Source organism: Zonotrichia leucophrys, chromosome 28 (assembly GCF_028769735.1).
Source record: "Zonotrichia leucophrys gambelii isolate GWCS_2022_RI chromosome 28, RI_Zleu_2.0, whole genome shotgun sequence".
Lineage (NCBI taxonomy): Eukaryota > Metazoa > Chordata > Aves > Passeriformes > Passerellidae > Zonotrichia > Zonotrichia leucophrys.
In genome coordinates, this window is record NC_088197.1 from 3295877 (window position 1) to 3315428 (window position 19552).

At 46.9% G+C, this 19552-nt stretch overlaps 1 protein-coding gene across 2 annotated transcripts; it reads left to right on the plus strand.

Annotated features, from left to right (window-relative positions):
- The first annotated feature begins 1496 nt into the window (after window positions 1-1496).
- Window positions 1497-19355, plus strand: BSG (basigin (Ok blood group)). 2 transcript variants are annotated; one of them, XM_064734221.1, is made up of 9 exons: window positions 1515-1652; window positions 6146-6493; window positions 8329-8485; window positions 10772-10860; window positions 11669-11796; window positions 13815-14088; window positions 17615-17639; window positions 18347-18415; window positions 18545-18680. In XM_064734221.1, the coding sequence occupies exons 1-8, from the start codon at window positions 1571-1573 to the stop codon at window positions 18402-18404; spliced, it is 1161 nt and encodes a 386-aa protein (XP_064590291.1). In that variant the 5' UTR covers window positions 1515-1570; the 3' UTR covers window positions 18405-18415; window positions 18545-18680. The 2 variants fall into 2 exon arrangements, with proteins under 2 accessions (XP_064590290.1, XP_064590291.1); XM_064734220.1 differs by lacking the exon at window positions 6146-6493 and having other exon boundaries at window positions 1497-1652; window positions 18545-19355.
- Window positions 19356-19552: the final 197 nt, after the last annotated feature.

The window sequence follows — 19552 nt, forward strand, 5'->3', positions numbered from 1 at the left end:
CAGTCGACGATGACCAGACAGAATCCTGTGTGTGAATGGAATTTATGCATCATGTATGAGGTGTATGACTATGCAACAGGCTGTTGTTTTAAAGGGTTAATCCTTTGTTAACGGGTTTTCTTGTTCTGTTTTAGGTTGTACTTTTTTAAAGAAAGGACTCGCAGGGAGAGAGCAACCACAGGACTAAATCTGGGGATCTCTGGGGGTCCGGCCGAGCTCGGGGGGCAGCGGGGCTGTCCCGAGAACCGGAGGGGGATGTGGGACAGGGCCAGGTCGAGCTGCTCTGTCCCGGCAGCGGTGTCCCCGCAGCAGCCATTGTCCCATTGTCCCATCGTCCCATTGTCCCATTGTCCGTGCCGGACTCCCCGCGCTGAGGAAGCGCTGCCCGGTTCCCTTCCCACGCGTCCCGCTGTGCCACCGGGAACCGCCGGGAAGCTCCGGTACCTGCCCGGTGTGAAAAACGCCCAATCGCCTGTTTTTAAAATTTTAAACGTTTAATAGTAATAAAATGGTTATAAAAATAGTAATGCAATTGGAGTGATAATCATTTGGACGATTTGGATTAGGACAATACGAGACAATAAGAACAAAGAGTTATGGACGTCTGGGTACCTTTTTCTGGGCAAAATAAGCCTGAAAAAGGACACCCATTAACAAAGGATTAACCCTTTAAAACAACAGCCTGTTGCATATTCATACATCTCATACATGATGCATAAATTCCATTCAAACACAGGATTCTGTCTGGTCATCGTCGACTTCTTCATCTGAATCCCAACAGCGCTTTCGAGGTGGGAAGAAGTTCGTTTCTTCTGATAATGGGGCGATAAATTCTCTTTCTCTGAAAGACTGAGGTGTCCTGTGGCTGCTATTTCCCTGCAAGTATCCTACATAGCATCGTTTCTATTTTAACATTTTGTTATAACCTAAAACTATATTTACCGCACTACTTAAGAGAATTAACACAGCATCGCTTTCTAACACAACATATACAATATTAATTTAAAATTTGCCGAAAAACAATAATAAAATACGCATTTTTCACACCGGGGACCGGCCTGCCCGAGCCCCCGCCGGCTCCCCCGTGACTCTGCCCACGCCGAGCCACATGGCCTGGCGGGCGGGTGAGCCCCGGTGCTGCCCCCGGTGCGTGCGTGCCCCGGCTCGGCAGGCACGGACACGTGCGGACCTGCTCGCCTCCCGCCCCCCCGTCCGTCCCTCCGCGCTCCCGGACCCGCCCGGGGCAGCGCCCGCACCGGGGGCCCACCGGGACCCTCAGCCCCGCCCCCACGCTCGTTCCCATTGGCTGTCCCGGTAAGTGGGCGTGGCCGGGCGGGACCGGCCCGAACCGGCTCTGCCCGCGGGGCCAGGAGAGACGAGAAGGCGCTCCGTTCGATCTCCTCTCTGATTGGCCGCGCCGCGCCGAGTGGGCGGGGTCTGACCGGCGCAGAGCCTTGCGATTGGCTGAACGGAGGGGGCGAGGGGGCGGTGCTCTCTGTGGCCCCGCCTCCCCCGGTGCCCCCGGTCGCGGTTATAGCGCGCGCGCGGCACGGTGGGGGCGCGTGCGGAGATGGCGGCGGGCGCGGCGGGAACGCGCGCGCTCCTGGCGCTGCTCGTCTTGTGCTCGATGGCCGCCGGCGCCGCGGGGACAAGTACGGACCGGACCGGGGCGAGCCGGGATGGCTCCGGGCTGGGGGGGGATCCATTCGGGCGGACCGGGGTGGCGGAGGGGGTTGGACCGAGGGGAGTCCCGCGGGGGCTCCGAGGGGCCTTGGCGGGATCGCGGCCCCGCGGGTGGGCTCCGGGAGCGGCGGGAATGGGGGGAGGAGCGGCGGCGCGGGCGCCTGCGGCGGGGCACGTCCGCGGCGGGCGGGGCCGCGGGAACGGAGGCGCCCTGGGGTTATCCGGGAATGGCCGGGCCGGGCTGGGCTCGGTGCTGCCATCGGGCAGTCCCGGAGCTCGAGCGGAGGATGCGCCGCGTGCCCGGTGATCTCTTAAACCGGAGCAGCAACCGGGACCGCGCTGGGTTGTTTTCTCCTTAGGAAAAGCCAAGAGTTTACTCCCCGCAGCCGCTTCTCCGGTTTCCGCGGCTGAGGAGCAGCAACGACTCCCCCGGGCTTTAAAAAAAACCTTAAAGATATTCAGGATAATCCGCGGGGCGGGTCCGGTGCGGGGCGGCGGCTCCGCAGCTCCCGGTGGGCACCGAGAGCTCTGCCCGGGTCCGGTGACTCCGTACCCCCGGTGGGCACCGAAAGCTCTTCCCGCAGGGCTGAGCGGGTCCGGTGGCTCCGTAGCCTCGGTAGGCACCGAGAGCTCTACCCGGGTCCGGTGACTCCGCAGCCCCCGGTGGGCACCGAGAGCTCTGCCCGGGGCTCCGCAGCCCCCGGTGGGCACCGAGAGCTCTTCCTCCCGGATTCCCCCTTTCACTCCCGCAGGTTCGGGAGGAGCTCACGGCGAACCGGGCCAGGCTCTCCCCGTGCCCCGGTTCGGTCGCTGGTCCTGGCTGCCCGGCGTTTTGAATTCTTAAACAATTTGTAGCCTATTCACACTTAATTCAGCACGGTAGAACCGAAACTTAAGACTGAAGGAGTGGGTGAATCATGGAAAGTGTGTGCTGTAATAGTTTTTTTACAGAATTGCTTTTTAATTCTCCTTCTAAACCTCACATTTATCACCTGGAGCTGCCCAGCTTGGCCACATCCCCGCTCCTTCTGTGCCTCCGAGGGTTTCCTGAGGGTTTCTCCAGCCTGGGTCTGGCACCAGTGGGATGGAGAGGAGGCAATTCCTGCCCTGGGTGGGAAAAACCCGGCAAAAACCGAGCTGGCCCTTGGGTTGTGTAATGCCCATGTCCTGCCTGGCCATGCCTGGGCTTGGTGTGGAGCTGTGCTGGTGCCTCCAGGGAGCACAGTGGGGTTTAGAGAACGGGGTTTGGCCTCTGAGCAGGTTTAGGCTTGGCTTTATGGAAATTAGGGGCTGGAGAGTGGGGTTTGGCCCCTCAGCAGGTTTAGGTTTGGCTTTATGGAGATTTGGGTCTGGAGAGTGGGGTTTGGCCTCTGAGCAATATTTAGATTTGACTTTATGGAGCAGAGTGGGCTTTAGAAAGTGGGGTTTGGCCTCTGAGCAATGTTTAGGTTTGGTTTTATGGAGATTAGGGGCTGGACAGTGGGGTTTGGCCTCTGAGCAATGTTTAGGTTTGGTTTTATGGAGCAGACTGGGTAACAGCTCACCCCACGGACCATGGGTCAGTTTGTGCCTGGACTCTGTGCCTCCCTCAGTGGGAGGGACCCTGACTTTGACCTGGCTGTGCAAAGCTTAAGGGCAGCTTTAATAGCTATTTTAAATGGCAAAAAAAAGAGGGTTAGCTCCTCAATTACCCCCTTCCCAAAGCGAGAAACAAAGCTCAGGCCAGGCAGGAACATGAACCCAGCAGGGCTCTGCCACCTCGAGCAAGTCCCAATGCTGTGAACACCCCGGGCACTCCTCCCTCTGCGGGGGGAGAGGTTGTTTTTAGTCTGAAGGTGACTCTGGAGAATGTTATCTGCTCTCTCTCTGCCTCCCCTGCTGTCCTGCTGGCTCGGATACCGCGCTGTGCCCGGGGAGGCATCCGGGCTCAGATCTATGGGGAGCGCCTGGGCTTTGGGAGCTGAGCCCCATCTGCAGCCTCCCACCTGGGAAACCCTGGCAACAGCCCTGATCGATCCCAGTGGGTTTGTGCTGGTCATTCTCCTGTGTTTGGGGCTCTACATTCACTTTCCCTAGCCCAGGGAGGGCATTAATCCCATGGGAATGTGAGTGCTGCTTGCTGGAGCCTTTTAACCTGTTTGAACTGCCCCACTTGCAGCCTGTACCCTCTGGAAAATGTGGCAGCAGCCCTGATCGATCCCAGTGGTTTTGTGCTGGTCATTCTCTCCTCTTGCTCTTTTGTGCATTCCCACTCGAGGCACTTTACCCAGCCCTGGGTTGATTTTTGGAGACATTGAGTGTAAATTAATTTACCCGTTTAATTGTGGTGCTGCTTCTGGCTCTATTTAATCACTTCGCGTCTTGAATGTGCAGCAGCTGATGACCGTGTTTGCTGATTTCCTCTCTGTGCTCCAAGGTTCCACTGTGGATTCTGGACAGGATGCTATCCGGAATGTGATGCTCTTGCGAGTTCACTTTGACTGCCACTTGCACTACCTGAAAAGTGCACAGCCTGACGATCCTGTTTTGGTGTCATTCTCCTCCTCTTGTGTCACAGCGTTCCACCAGAGCATAATCCCAGGGAATGTGAGGCTGCTGCTGCTTCTGACTTACCTGTTGAACTGCACGAGCACCTAACTCGCAGCATAACTTGAGGCTATTCACGTCATAATCACGTATGTAACCCTGTTTACCAGCTCCCGCTTTAATTCGGGCTGCGCTCGGAGCAGACGGGGCTCACACAAAGTGCTGGGGGCACTTCCAGGGCTGCTTGGCAGCCTTGGGAGTGTTTGATCACAGGGCTGTGGTGTGGAAAAAACCCTTCTGGTGTGGTTATGAGAATGTAACCCAGCTGATGGCCCCATCCCATAACATCTATGGGTACCCCTGAACCTCCTACTCAGTTAAAATTCACGTCCGCCTTCTCCTAAGAGTGCCTTAGTCACCCCACAATTAGGGATCCTTTCTCTTTCAGCCTTACTTATTCTTCAAAACTTTCATAGCTTTAGTAGGAAAAGCTACTTTTTCCTTAAAAAAAATGTGGAATTAATTTCTTTAGGAGTCAAGCTTAGCTTATGGGCTAACTTGTGGCTTATTGAGTTTGAGCAATCTTGGTTTTGTGACACTGATTTCTTCCTCTTAGGATTTCTTGTTGAAACATCTTCAGGCTTTCAAAACCCACCAAAAAACTTCTCCTAAGCCCAGTTCCTCTTTGCCTGTACATCCATGGAAGGTTGTGTGTAATCACCAAGTGCTTTTAACTGAGCGAATTAATTCCTGGAAGGTTCTTGGGGTGCTTGTTAGCACAGGAAGGATGTGTCTCAATCTTAATTCCATCTGGAACCTGGCTGGGGCTGGGTCACGTAGTGAGCTCTGCTTGTGCCTGATGGATTTTCCCCAAGTGGAGCTGCTGAGCCTCCCTTCCTGCCCACCCTGGGAAGGGCTCCTGGGGCTGGGGCTGCTGCCCTGGAGCCTCAGGGTTGTTTGGCAGGTATTTAATTCCAATAGGGACCGACCTTTGGACTGGCTGATTCCAGCGAGGGCAGAGTGAAAAACACCCAAATTCCAGCCTGCAGCTGCTGCCTGTGCCTCTGGTCTGTTGTTTGCCCGTTCAGCTCTGCAGGCTGGTCTTGCCTGAGATGAAAAATCAGATTTCTCTGTTTGTATGACAACAAATTTACATCTTTCCTCACCTGCCTCGTGACACCTTGGGGTTTGCGAGAATTTTCGCCTCTCCCAAAAAAAGTTCTGAGCTCGGGGTTGTGCTTGGAGGTTCCTGCTGGGCATTTTGGGGGCTGAGGGATGGAAGGAGGGTGTGAGCTGGTGCATGTGGCTGTGGCTGGTACGTGTGGCTGTGCCATGGCTCAGCAAGGGGGGGTCTGGACCCCGGCCAGCTCCCAATTACAGTCAGGCAGCCTGGGGCTGTGCACTGAGGGGGAACAGACACGTTCCTCCTGAGGCCACAGGGAAGCTCTTTTCTCATTGCTGTTGTCTTAATTAAACTGGCTCTGAGCGGGCTCAGGGTCCTGCTGTCCCCAGCTTTCCATGCTGATGTGACCTGTGCAGCACAGGCTGGGGGATGTGGGGGCTGCATAAGCCATTGAAACACAAATTGAGTGGTTTTATCATGCTTAGGGGCCTTGGGCTGTGTCTCACAGCAGGTGGGAGATGCAGTTTGAAGAGTGGCACTCACTGAGTGCTGGTTCTGCAATTTGGATGGTGGCACTCACCGAGTGCTGGTTTTGCGGTTTGGATGGTGGCACTCAGTGCTGGTTTTGCCGTGGAGATGCGGAATGCCAGCGAGCCAGGCAGGGCTCAGAGTGTGGAGGGGAGGGAGGGATGAGCACGCTGATGTGCAGACACCCTGCAGCCTCTCCTCAGCCACCGAGTGTTGTTTTTGCTGCTGGAAGGTGAGTTCTTGCTTTGCACTAACACTTTGCACTAATACCTCTCCAACTCATAGCTGGCTTTATAAAGTCACCGCTGTCTCAAAAGAGACTGGCTCAGGACAGCGTGGAGCTGTACTGCGAGGCGATTGGCAATCCCATCCCCGAGATCCAGTGGTGGTTTGAGGGCAACGACCCCAATGAGACCCATGCCCAGCTCTGGGATGGCGCACGGCAGGACCGTGTCAAAATCAACGCCACCTACAACCTGCACTCCACCAGCACCATCTCCATCGCCAACCTCACGGCCGACGACTCGGGCATGTACGAGTGCCGGGCCAGCAACGACCCCGACCGCAACCACTTGTCGAAGAGCCCCAAAGTCAAGTGGATCCGTTCCCAGGCGAACGTTTTTGTCATCGAACGTGAGTGGCCACACGCCGAGGCCTTGGCACTTTGCTCGGACACCGGTGTCTCGAGTCTCCCGCCGTGCTCACCCCCGTGCTCACCCGTGTCCTGAAAGCTCTCCCCACCCTCCCACCCCGGCTGTAGAAGTCAGAGGCTCCCACCCTGTGTTGATGTGTCCCCCCAAACCACCACCACCACTACCTGTGACTTGACCCTGCTGCTCAAAAAGGGTTGTGGCTTCTCCCCGATCAATAAAATTTCGCCCTCCGGCCATCCCGCGCCTTTTCCGGAGCCAAAGAACCTGGAAGTTGCTGCTTCCCTGAGCGCCTGGCTGCAGAATTAAACCTTCATTCTGTGGTCGACTCTTCCCCAACCACCACTGACCAGCAGCCCTTCCTTGCAGCTCATCCAGCTCCTTCTCCTTGCAGCAGCCCTGCTTTCAGCTCGCTTCCGTGTTATGGTGAACCCAGACTCTTGGTGGGGGAAAAAAAACCACAAATCTTGCTTTTGAGGTCTGAGACATGCAACCGTTTTTGAAATGGCCGTGTCTGTGTGACACCTGAGTGTTGGTGGTGTTGCTTGTCCTGTGGATGTGGCTGGGTTCCTGTGACGGTGCTCACAGGAGGAGGGAAGAGATGAGGATCTGACTCCGTGTTTCAGAAGGCTTGATTTATTATTTTATGATGTATATTATATTAAAACTATACTAAAAGGATAGAAGAAAGGATTTAATCAGAAGGCTAGCTAAGAATATAATAAGAAAGAATCATAAGGAAGGCTTGTGGCTCGGACACAGAGTCCGAGACAGCCAAACTATGATTGGCCATTAATTACAAACAAGCACATAAGACCAATCACAGATGCACCTGTTGCATTCCACAGCAGCAGATAACCATTGTTTACATTTTGTTCCTGAGGCTTCTGAGCTTCTCAGGAGGAAAAAATCCTAAGGAAAGGATTTTACATAAAAAGATATCTGTGAAAGGATCCCGCTCACAGAGTGTTGCTGCTTCCAGAGCTAGAAACTTGGGAGGGGGATAAAATCCTGCTGAGGTTTCCCTGTGAGTGCTGCAGTTAGGAGAGCTGCCTTTTCAGCAGGAATGGAGTGCAGAGCTCCAGCAGAACCCTTCTTCCAGTGGAGTTTGGATAGGAGAAAATGCAAAATGTCCTGGCAAGAGCTGGGGTGGGAGGGCAGGGGCTGCAGTGGCACCGGGGCTGTGCAGTGGTGCTGCTGATGGCAGCTGCCTTCTCGGACATCCTCCTGCAAGCAGAAATGCCTGAGTCATCTTAGCTTGCATTATTTACTGCTGCCTGGCTCATGGAGGAGGCCCAGGACCTTTGGCAGCCCCAGCTCTGTGCTCTCCCTGGAGCCATTCTCCCCAAACCCTTGGGGCTGCCACACCATCCTGTGTCACCTCAGAGGCTCCTGGCTGCCCTCCGTGCTCCCTGCAGGTGTCTGGAGCTGCTCAGGTGCTGGCAGGTGTCGCCACCCGAGCTCTGTGGTGGCTCCCAGCAGCAGCAGAGCCGTGCTCTGCCCTTCAGAGTGACCTTTTCCATTGCTTATTGAGCACTGGGGCTGCACCCAGCCATGCAGGACACAGCAGAGGTTGCAGTGATGCAGGACACAGCAGCTCCTGGTGGGATCAGCTGCAGGGCCATCCCAGGGCTGGGCACTGCCCTTGGGGACACCCTGGTGCTGGCCAGGGCTGGTAGGGAGCTGTGTTGAAGGTAAGTGGGAGCTGGGAATAGAGACAAGGAGCTCTGTGGGGTTTGCATTGCAGGTTCTTGGGCGCCACGTCAGCTCTGTTGTACCCTGAGTTAACTTAAATCCAATTTTTTTTTATCAATGCAGGCCCAGATATTGCTAGTAATTTCCTTGTGGATGCTGGCAAGGTGACCCTGTGGTGTAACATGTCTGATCCACAACACACCATCACTGGCCACAAGTGGGTTCACAAGGAGAAGACCCTGAAGGAGGACAACGAGCCTGGTGCTTCCACCAGCTACACGTGAGTGTCAGGGCAAGGTCAGAACATGGGCATAAAAAAAAAAAAAAAAAAATCAGTTTTTTTTATCCCAGAAAGCAGCTGGTGTTTGCCTCAGCTGTAACCAGGGGTGGGGCTGACAGAGTTGTGGTGAGGCCCAGCACTCTCCTTTCTTTATGGGCAGCGAAAAGGAGGAGAAAGGGGCAGTTTAGTGCCACAAATATCCTCTTAGAAAGGGATTTCCTGATTTTAAGCAGGTGTTCAGCTGGGCTCTGGCTGTTGGGTGTTCCAGAGCTTTGAAGCGGGCAGGCCACCAGCTGCTCACTCCTTGTGTGTGGGGTGAGAAGCTCCAGTGCATGTTTGTCACTGTAGGACACAAAACAACACACACTGCTGTTTTCAAGGTGAAAAAAGGGAAGTTTATTTTCTGACTTTGACATTTATAGATTGGTAAATGTGCCAGTGGATTGGAGGGGTGACAGTGCTACCTCTCCAATGACACTGGACAAACCAACAGTCCATCAGATTTCTCTTCTTCTGCAGATAATGCACAACAATAAGTTATTTACAAAAAGTGTGTGGGAAAGTTTGTTACAAGAATGTCAACATCAGAAGGCTTAGAAAATCTAAAAACATCAGGGTGGCACCCCCAGGGCACTGGCACAGGTGTGAGGTGCCCCCAGGGCACTATAGGACAAAATGAGTGCACACACACTGCTGCTCTCAAGGTGAAGAAAATTGAAGTTTATTTTCTGACTTTAACATTTATAATTTTTTAAAAGTGCCAGTGCCACCTCTCCAATGACACTGGACAAACCAACAATCCATCAAGTTTCTCCTCCTCTATATATAATGTAAAACAATGAGTTATTTATAGAAAGCTTGTCACAAGAATGTCAACATCAAAAGGCTTAGAAAAATCTTAAAAAATCAGGGTGAGATGTGTTGTTTCTAAGTGGGCCTTCCCTTGCTAGAGTCCCAGGAGGAGCTGGGTGCAGGAATATCAGCCTTATTGTGGCAGTGCAGTGAGCTTTCCTTTCTGATTACACTCAGGGCTGGCTGGCAGTGACCCAGCAGCTGTGCAGGCCTCACGTCCCTTTGTGTGGCACTGCAGACGTGCCTGTCTCCCCATAGCAACAGGGAGCTGAACAAGGATTAAAGTATTTATAACCCAGCCTCCCTCGTGTGACCTCAATTCCTCAGCTGAGTGGTTTTTGGAAGTGGGGAGAGCCGTGCAGGGCAGAGTGAACAAACAGGCCCTTGTCCCAGTGCAGCCATGGGACAAAGCGTGGGCCCCTTGCCTCGAGTGGGTATTACTGAGCAGCAGAATGGGATGTTTGTTGCAGGGCTGCATAATCCACTAAATCTCATTGCAGCAGCTTTACAGGAAGGAGAATGTGAGGGGTTTTTTTTTTTTATTCTGTGAGGGGATCAATCCAAAGCAGCACGGCCTGGGTGATCTTTGCCATGTGTTTCACTGAGCTGGAACAGTGATCAGAACTTGTCAGGCACGGTGAATATGAAACCCTCTTCTGCCACCCTCAGTGTGTGAGGAGGCCTGGCTTGCTGTAGGTACACAATAAATATTCTGCTGGAATGGGGGAAATTTGTTGTTCTGGTTTTTTTTAAGATTTTCTAAGCCTTCTGATGTTGACATTCTCGTGGCAAACTTTCTCACGCACTTTCTGTAAATAACTCATTGTTTTGCATTCCTTTATGGAGGAGGAGAAATTTGATGGACTGTTGGTTTGTCCAGTGTCATTGGAGAGGTGGCACTGCCACCTTCCAATGTAATGAAAACTGTAAATGTTGAAGTCAGAAAATAAACTTCAATTTTCTTCACCTTGAGAGCAGCAGTGTGTGCACTCGTTTTGTTTCATGTCCTATGGTGACATGGGGGCACCTCACACCTGTGCCACTGCCCTGGGGGTGTCACCCTGATTTTTTAAGTTTTCTAAGCCTTCTGATGTTTACATTCTTGTAATAAAATTTCTCACACACTTTCTGTAAATAACTTATTTTGCATTCTTTCATGGAGGAGAAATCTGACGGACTGTTGGTTTGTCCAGTGTCATTGGAGAGGTGGCACTGTCACTTTTAAAAAACTACAAATGTTAAAAATCAGAAAATAAACTTCCTTTTTCTTCTCTTTGAGAGCAGCAGTGTGTGGTTGTGGGTTTTTTGTGTTCTATAGTGATTTAATTTGCTATGGAGGAGGCTGATGCTGTTGGGTGTGTGATTCCCTCAGTGTGGAGCTCAGAATCTCTGGATAAATTAAATTTTGCTTACCTGAGTCCTGTTTTTTGGCAGATTTGAGGGCACGGTGGAGGAGCACTCTGGCATCTACGAGTGCATCTTTGAAGGCAACCCACAGACCAGAGGACAAGTGAATATTTCTGGTAATTTCATCTCTTTGCTCCTGGGCTCTGAGGGGAAGCTGTGACCTCCTGAGCACTTTGCTGGAGGTTGTTGACTAAATAAAAAGCTTATATTTCAGAATTAATCATTGTACAAGTTATTTGCAACCAGGCCTCTACAAAACACCAATTAAAAAGTGTTTTAAAAAACACTTTAAAAAGCAATAGCTTGTTGCATATTCATGTATTTCATGATGCAAGCAATCAAACAAATTCTGACAAATTGGGCTCCCATTATGTGTGCTGACAGATACATTACTTTTATACTGAAATTCCCATTTCTAACAGACCCAAAGACTCCCTGGGAAGATTTTGCATGATGCTACTCCATAATGGTCAAGATCCCCTGTCCTGGTAGAGTTTTCTAGCTTTATAATTAAAATATATCTGACAGCACCATCCATTCACAAGCCTTGGAAAGGTCAACAAGGTGCATTTGGAACAAATATTTGGAACAGAATTTCTGCTTGAAAGGTGATTTTAAAGCAGAAATTGTCTTTTCAGCTTGAAAAAGCTGCTCCCAGCCCTGAGATCTGGCATTAAACCACCCTTTATGGGCATGTTCCCACAGGAATAATGGATAGAGATTTAAAACCTGCTGCAGAAATCTGTTTGAGCCATTCCTGAAGCAATTTGAATAAATTAAAAAATGCCAAACCAGTCAGAGGAACAACCCTGACTGAGGTTTTTGGAGTAGCTGATTCTGTTGAGATGAGCTGCAGCAAGCACAAATATGTGATTTCTATAATGACATGTCCAAATTTTAATTTTTTTTCATTTTTTTGCCTAGTTCCCCCCCAGGTGACAGCATACAAGAAATCAGAGCATGGCAACGAGGGGGACACAGGGGTGCTGACCTGCAAGAATCCCTCTTTCCCTGCTGTCACCACCTGGTCCTGGCACAAAAGTGGGCATGGGGTAAGTGCTGTTATTTTCTCCATCTCCCCTGCTGCCCAGTCCTTGAGGCACCAGAATTATTCCAAATTTCAGTGCTCCCCAGAAAAAGGGGTTTCTCAACACTGCTCCCTGTTGATGGAGTGACTAAATTATTATTTGAATGCTTAAAAAAAGGCAAAAGCCCGGAAATTTCTCTCCAAATTTTGTATAAAGGCACCTCATAGGAACTTTTGGACCTGAGGCTGTCCATTGGACAGAGGCCAAGAGGTCTCACCCAGATAATTCACTGAAAAAGGAAGAGAACAAAAGAAATAATCGCTTTTGTGGGGTGTTCTAGCTCAGTTTTTCTCTTTCTGAACTTTGTTATTTTGCCTTTTATTAAACTTTTTTTCTATTTCCAACACTACCTCAAAAGCCATCCTAATTTTAAGCCATTTGGGGTAACTAAACTACTTCAAGTGTGATAAGTTCTCTAAAAGTTCATAAAACCTGGCTCAGAGAGAAACCATCACCCTGAGATCCCTCTTCTTCCTTGTGAAAAATGACAATCACCTGTTTTTAAAATTTTAAAAGTTTAATAGTAATAAAATTGTTATGAAAATAGTAATATAATTAGAGTAATAATAATTTGAACAATTGGGATTAGGACAATGCGAGACAATAAGAACAAAGATTTACAGACATTTTCTGGGCAAAATAAGCATCAAAAAGGACACACACTTCTTAAGAAAACTAATACAGCATAACTTTCTAACATAACACATATAATAATTATTTTAATATTTGTGAAGAACCAGTCAAACTTCTAACATAACACATGTAATATTCATTATAATATATGTGAAAAGCTAATAGTAAAATATGCATGTTTCACAATACAGCATAACTTTCTAACATAACACATAAAATATTAATTTTAATATTTGTGAAGAGCAAATCATAAAATACACGTTTTTCACACAGCTTAGCTTGAGCCAATAATTTTTCACAACACAGCATAACTTTCTAACATAGCCTGTATAATAATTTGAATATTTGTGAAGAGCCAATCATATAAATACACTTATCTCACATTGCATAACTTTCTAATATAACACATATAATATTAATATTTGTGAAGAGCCAAATTTCTAACATAGCACATATAATATTAGTTTTAATCTTTGTGAAGAGCCAACCATTTTCACAACACAGCATACTTTCTAACAGAACACACAGAGTATTAATTTTTTGTGAAGAGCCAATCATATAAATACATTTTCTGACATTGCATAGCTTTCTAATATAACACATATAATATTAATATTTGTGAAGAGCCAAATTTCTAACATAGCACATATATAATCTTTCTGAAGAGCCAACCATTTTTCACAACACAGCATAACTTTCTAACATAACACACAGAGTATAAATTTTTGTGAAGAGCCAATCATATAAATACACTTTTCTCACATTGCATAACTTTCTAATGTAACGCATATAATATTAATATTTTGTGAAGAGCCAAATTTCTAACATAGCACATATAATATTAGTTTTAATCTTTGTGAAGAGCCAACCATTTTTCACAACACAGCATAACTTTCTAACATAGCCCGCATAATATTAATTTCAGTTTTTGGGAAGAGCCAATCATATAAATACACTTTTCTCACATTGCATAACTTTCTAATATAACACATATAATATTAATATTTGTGAAGAGCCAAATTTCTAACATAGCACATATATAATCTTTCTGAAGAGCCAACCATTTTTCACAACACAGCCTAACTTTCTGACATAGCCCGTATAATATTAATTTGAATATTTGTGAAGAGCCAATCATATAAATACACTTTTCTCACATTGCATAACTTTCTAATATAACACATATAATATTAATATTTGTGAAGAGCCAAATTTCTAACATAGCAGTATATAATCTTTCTGAGACACATTTTTCCAACAGCTAACTTCTAACTACACCAGATATAATTATTTTTGTGAAGACCCAACCCCATAAACCCCCGTTTTCGCCCCATTCCTCCTCCCTGCAGCGCCTGGAGAACGCCTCTGGCAGGTACATCATCAAATCCAGCGGCAACAAGACGGAGCTGAGGATCCTGAAGCTGGACATCGAGCAGGACACGGGGGATTATTTCTGCAACGCCACCAACGCGCTGGGCACGGGCGATGCCACCGTGAACCTGCGCGTGCGCAGCCGCCTGGCCGCCCTCTGGCCCTTCCTGGGCATCGTGGCCGAGGTGCTGGTCCTGGTCACCATCATCTTCATCTACGAGAAGAGGAGGAAGCCTGATGAGGTTCCTGACGGTAAGAGGCAGATGGGGGTTGGTGAAAAATGGCTGGGCGGTTGTTTTTTAAAACTTAAAAATTTTTATTTTTATATATATAAAAAACCACATAATTATATATATAAATATATAGAATTTAAAATACATATTTATTTTTATATAATATATATTTGCGTGTTATATAATTTAGTAAATAATTTAGTAAATAATTTAGTAAATAATTTAGTAAATAATTTAGTAAATAATTTAGTAAATAATTTAGTAAATAATTTAGTAAATAATTTAGTAAATAATTGTGTATTCTATATATAATAATATATAAAATTTTATATATAATTTTAGTATATTTATATGTAATTTGTATATTATATATAATTTTTATATATAATGTGTATGACTATATATATAATTTATATATTATACTTATAAAATATATTAAAAATTACATATTTATATATCTAAAATTTTTATATATAGAATTGATGTACTTATATATAAATAATATAAATATAGGTGTATAAAGATATTTTATACATTTATATAAATATAAATATATTTAAATATATAATATATTATATATAATATATATCATATATATAATTTTTATATATATAGAAATAAATCTAAATAAATAAATATGAATATAAGTAAATAAATATATAAAAGTTATATATTTATATATCTATAAAAATTCTTACATAAGATTTATATCTGAAATTTAAATTTTTTATATATAATTTTTATAGGTATATAAAAATATATATCTTTATATAAAATTTATATAAATTATATACTATAAAACTAGTAGTATAATTAGAGTAACAATAATCAATTTATATACTATATGTAGTGTATCTAATTTATACACTATAAAATAGTAATATAATTAGAGTATTTATAATTTGGACAATTTATATACTATATATAGCGTATATATATTTTTTATAATTTATAGAATTTATGCACTATAAAAATAGTAATAGAATTAGAGTCATAATAATTTGGACACTTCATATGCTATATTTAGTGTATATATATTTTTAATAATTTATACACTATACAAATAGTAATATAATTAGAGTAATAATAATAATCGGGCAATTTATATACTGTATATGTAGTGTATATATATTTTTTTATCATTTATATAATTTATGCACTATAGTAATATAATTAGGGTATTAATAATATGGACAATTTGGATTAGGACAACATGAGGCAATAGAAACAGAGCTTTTGGACATTCTGGGTACCTTTTTCTGGGCAGCATACCCCAGGCGTGGAGGGCATCCTTTGAATCTTCCAATCCCTTCTGGAATTCCAGGACTGACAGACAGTGCTGGGAGGGGAAAGGAGAGGTCACTGACACACCTGGGAGGGAATTATCAGGGGTGGGACCCAAGGTTCTGAGGTAAACCCTGAAATCACAATGCAATAGTGTGGGAATATCAGTGGTTTGCAGCTTGTGGGGGGTTCTGAGGTCCCTCTCTCAGAGCAGGGGTGGTTTGAGGGCATTTGAGGAACCAGTCTGTGCTTCAGGCATGAATTGCACTGTTTGTGGCGGTGCTGCAGTGAGTCTGGAGCAGGAGAGGGTTCTGAGCAGGTCAGCCTGACCCTTTGTCTCTCCAGTTCCTCTCCTTGAGTGTCTGCAGGGCTGGGTTTGCTTTGGCAGCTCCCACTCTGCACGAGGTGGTTTGTAAATAAGTTACCAGAGCTTTTGTGGTGCTGAGAGCTGTGTGTGTGACTGTAAATCTTGTGTTCACTTCAGGATGTTTTGGGTCATCAGATCCAGCACATCCTGGATCTCAAAGACCCACTGCTATCTTTAATCTGTTCTGGAAGCAGCAGCTCCTCCCTTTCCTTATCGCTGAGCATCTGCATTGTGTCAGCTCCTTTATCTGATGCTGTTAACAATGCAGTGTGAATTCTCTGCATCCTTCCTGCCCTGGACCCCTGCAGGAGCAGCACAGGGGATAAATGTCACATCCCTGCCCTGACTGCAGGGCTTGGAATTCCACCAGAGGCGGTTTCACAAGCAGCTGTTCTGCCCTCTGACACCCCTGATGTCCTAAAGATGTTGTGGCTGCATCTCCCAGCAAAAACACTTTGTGATCAGAGCTGTAGGAGATGCTTTGACAGACGGATAAATGTCCTGAAATGTCCTGATGCTCCTTGGCAAGAGGAGCTCAAGTTCCCAAATGCTCATGGGTGAGGAGAGAGCATCACATCCCTTTGGTAACCACACCTGGCTTTACACTGCCCTGGTATAAAGTGATTTTTTCTGCCCTAAAATCTCTGTAGCTTTGCCCCCACATAGTGGTTTTTTCTGCCTCAAAGTCCCTCTAGCTTTGCCCCTACTTCCCTGGTATAATCTGTGTTTTTCTGCCCCAAAATTTCTGTAGCTTTGCCCCTCCTGAGGGGTGACAGTGAGGCCTGTCTGAGCCAGTTCCTATAGGAATGTGCCCTCTGTTGATGGGGTGACAAAACTCTCTTTTGTCCCCTCAAAAAGGAAAGAAGCCCAGAAGTTTCTCTCCTTGATTATGTGAAAAACAACACCTCATAAGTCTAGGGAACTTCACCTCAAACTTCAAGATGGCCAATTAGACAGAAACTGAGAAGACTTGCTTGGGTAATTTACTAGAAAAAGAAGTGAACAAAGAAACGAATGGTTTTTGTGAGGTGTTTTACCAGGAGCAAGGACCTGCACCTGGCTCAGTTTTCTCTTTTTGTTATTTTACCTTTTATTAAACCTTTTTGTTTCCAACACTGCCACAGAAGCCATCCTGCTGATTTTTATGCCTCCAAAGGTAGCTGAGCTACCTTGGCTGTGTTACAGACCTCTGAGAACTTATTAGATTTAGCTCAAGAAGGCTCCTATAACACATTCCCCCCAGAACTTTGTGTGAGCTGGACCCTGCTGGGATGGGGTGGGGACAATCTGGCCTGGGATGGGGACAGTCTGACCTGACTTAGGGGTGATATCCTTGCTGGTGTTACCTGTCCACTCTTCCTTTCTGTGCTGCTGGGTGCCACCTCTCCTGGTAAGTAAAGGCAGTTCCAGATGTGTCTGTCCCTGCCCTGTCACCAGCCATGGGCAGCTCCAGTGCCCAGAGTTGGAGAAAAGGTGATGGAGGAGCAAAGGAGACCTCAGGGAGCTGGTGAAAGGCTGCAGGGCTTGTTAGAGGTGTTTCCTTAGCTGTGCTGCTCAGAACGTGGTGTGCAGTGTTTGTTTTGGTAGCACAGCGTTGTGGGGAGGGGAGGGAGGGCTTCCTGCTGCTGCTGCTGCTTCAATCCTCGTCCTGAACATCCTGTTTGGCTTCCCCTGTACCTGCTGGGAGTGTGCTGGGCTCTGGGAGCCATCCCAGGTCCTGGGGGTGAGCACAGGGGGTGCATCAGGGCAGCTGATCCCAGGTTTGAATGGTGAGAATGGCTGCCTGGAGTGCACTTCCCACTGCTTTAAGGGCAGGCAGAGGTCACTTTGAATGTCCTCTTCCCTGACTATTTATATTTTGTTTTCTCTTTCCTGTGCTGTCCTGAATGTGAAGATGATGATGGAGGCTCTGCACCACTGTGAGTACCTTGTCTATTCCTGTTTGGCCAGATTTGTACTGGTACATCTCACCCAGCCAGGGAATCTGCTCTGAAGATAAAAGCTTTATGCAATGATAAAAGCTTTATATGTAAAGATAAAAGCTGGTGTGGTGGTGTTCCTAGGGGTCTGAGGATGAGGGAAGAGACAAGAATGTTCACTCCATGTTTCAGAAGGCTTGATTTATTATTTTATGATATATATTACATTAAAACTATACTAAAAGAATAGAAAGGATTTCATCAGAAGGCTGGCTAAGAATAGAATAGGAAGGAATGATAACAAAGGTTTGTGGCTCAGCTCTGTCCAAGTCAGCTGACTGTGATTGGCCATTAATTACAAACATCCAACATGGGCTAATTAAAGATTTACTTGTTGCATTCCACAGCAGCAGATAATCAATGTTTACATTTTGTTCCTGAAGCCTCTCAGCTTCTCAGGAAGAAAAAAATCTTAAAAGAAAAGATTTTCCATAAAAGATGTCTGTGATAGTGTGGGATGATCCTCAGTGGGGGCAGATGTCCCCCCATGGTTCATTTGATGTCCCCACACATCCCTGGGGTGGCACCAGTGTCTGACCCTGCTCTGGGGTCTGATTTTCACCCCTTGCTTGGGCATTTGTTGGTCAGGGGTGCTGCTGGGGGGACTCTGTGCTCTCCCTTTCCTCACATCCCTTCTCCCTCCCCAGGAAGAGCAATGCCACAAACCACAAGGACAAGAACGTCCGCCAGAGGAACGCCAACTGAGAGAGGCCCAGGTGGGTGCCTGGGGCAGGAGCTGCAGGTCTGAGCCTGCTGAGGCTTCTGGAGAAACCAGAGCCCCTTCTGGCCCAGCTCTGCCACCCCACTCCACTTTATCTAACTGGCTTTTCTTTCTCTCCTACCAGGTGATGCGTAGATGAAGAACTCGTCTGGACAATTTTATTTTCTTTTATTTTTTTTTTTTTTGGTAAAATAGCACCATGGAATATTCTAGTGCGTCCCTGAGATTCAGTTACTTCACTTTCTAAGGAAACTTTTAAGTTGTAGAAATATAAAATACACTTTTTTTTTTTTTTTTTTAAAGAGTCGTGGGAGGGTTTTTTTTCTACCTGTAAAATGTAAAATCCTTTGTTCCTGGTAGTCTAGATCTCTTGACTGTCTCTGTCCTAGGTTATTTCATGTTGGTACAGAGTGGGGAGGGAGGGTGGGAATGCAGCTGTGTCCCACCTGCTTATGGGAATGAGGGAGGAGCTGCTTTGGTGGCTGTGGGGAGATGACCTGAGAGGGTTCAGGAAGGGGTTTTTTGTGTCTTTCCCAGTGCATCACCAGGAGCAGGGCTGCACCTTTTCCCTGGCCAGGGCTCCCTGTCAGCTCCTGCCAAGCTGCTCTTGGTTACTGTGCAGCCAGGGGCTGGATGCTGGATAAATGATTGCTGGATAAATGATTGCTGGATAAATGATTGCTGGATAAATGATTGCTGTAACTTATTCCATGGGTTGTTCGTGTCTGTGCAGTGGGGAGGGGCAGGCTGAGCTGGGGCTGGGGGTGATTTTAAGGTTTTAACAGCTTTGTGCTTTGTGCTTGAGCCGTTGTGATTTGGGGGCTGTGAGCAGACGGGTGCTCAGGGGAGTCTAACACCTTTACTGCTGGTTAGCATTGAGCTGTTCCATCTGTTAACACTTCACAAATAAAGATGATTCCTCTCTCTTTTTTCCACCTCTGGACTCTGGTCTCTGTCTGACCCTCTGGCTGCAGAGCACGGTGCTGTGTCTGGGTTTGGTGCCAGTTCTGGCTGCTCTTTAATTGCTGAGGAGATGCAGCTCCATGGGTGTAAAACCTTCAGTGAGGAGAGGAAGAGGAGGGACGGTGTTCCCTGCTCTGCAGAGCCTGGGTGTCACAGTAGCAATTATTAT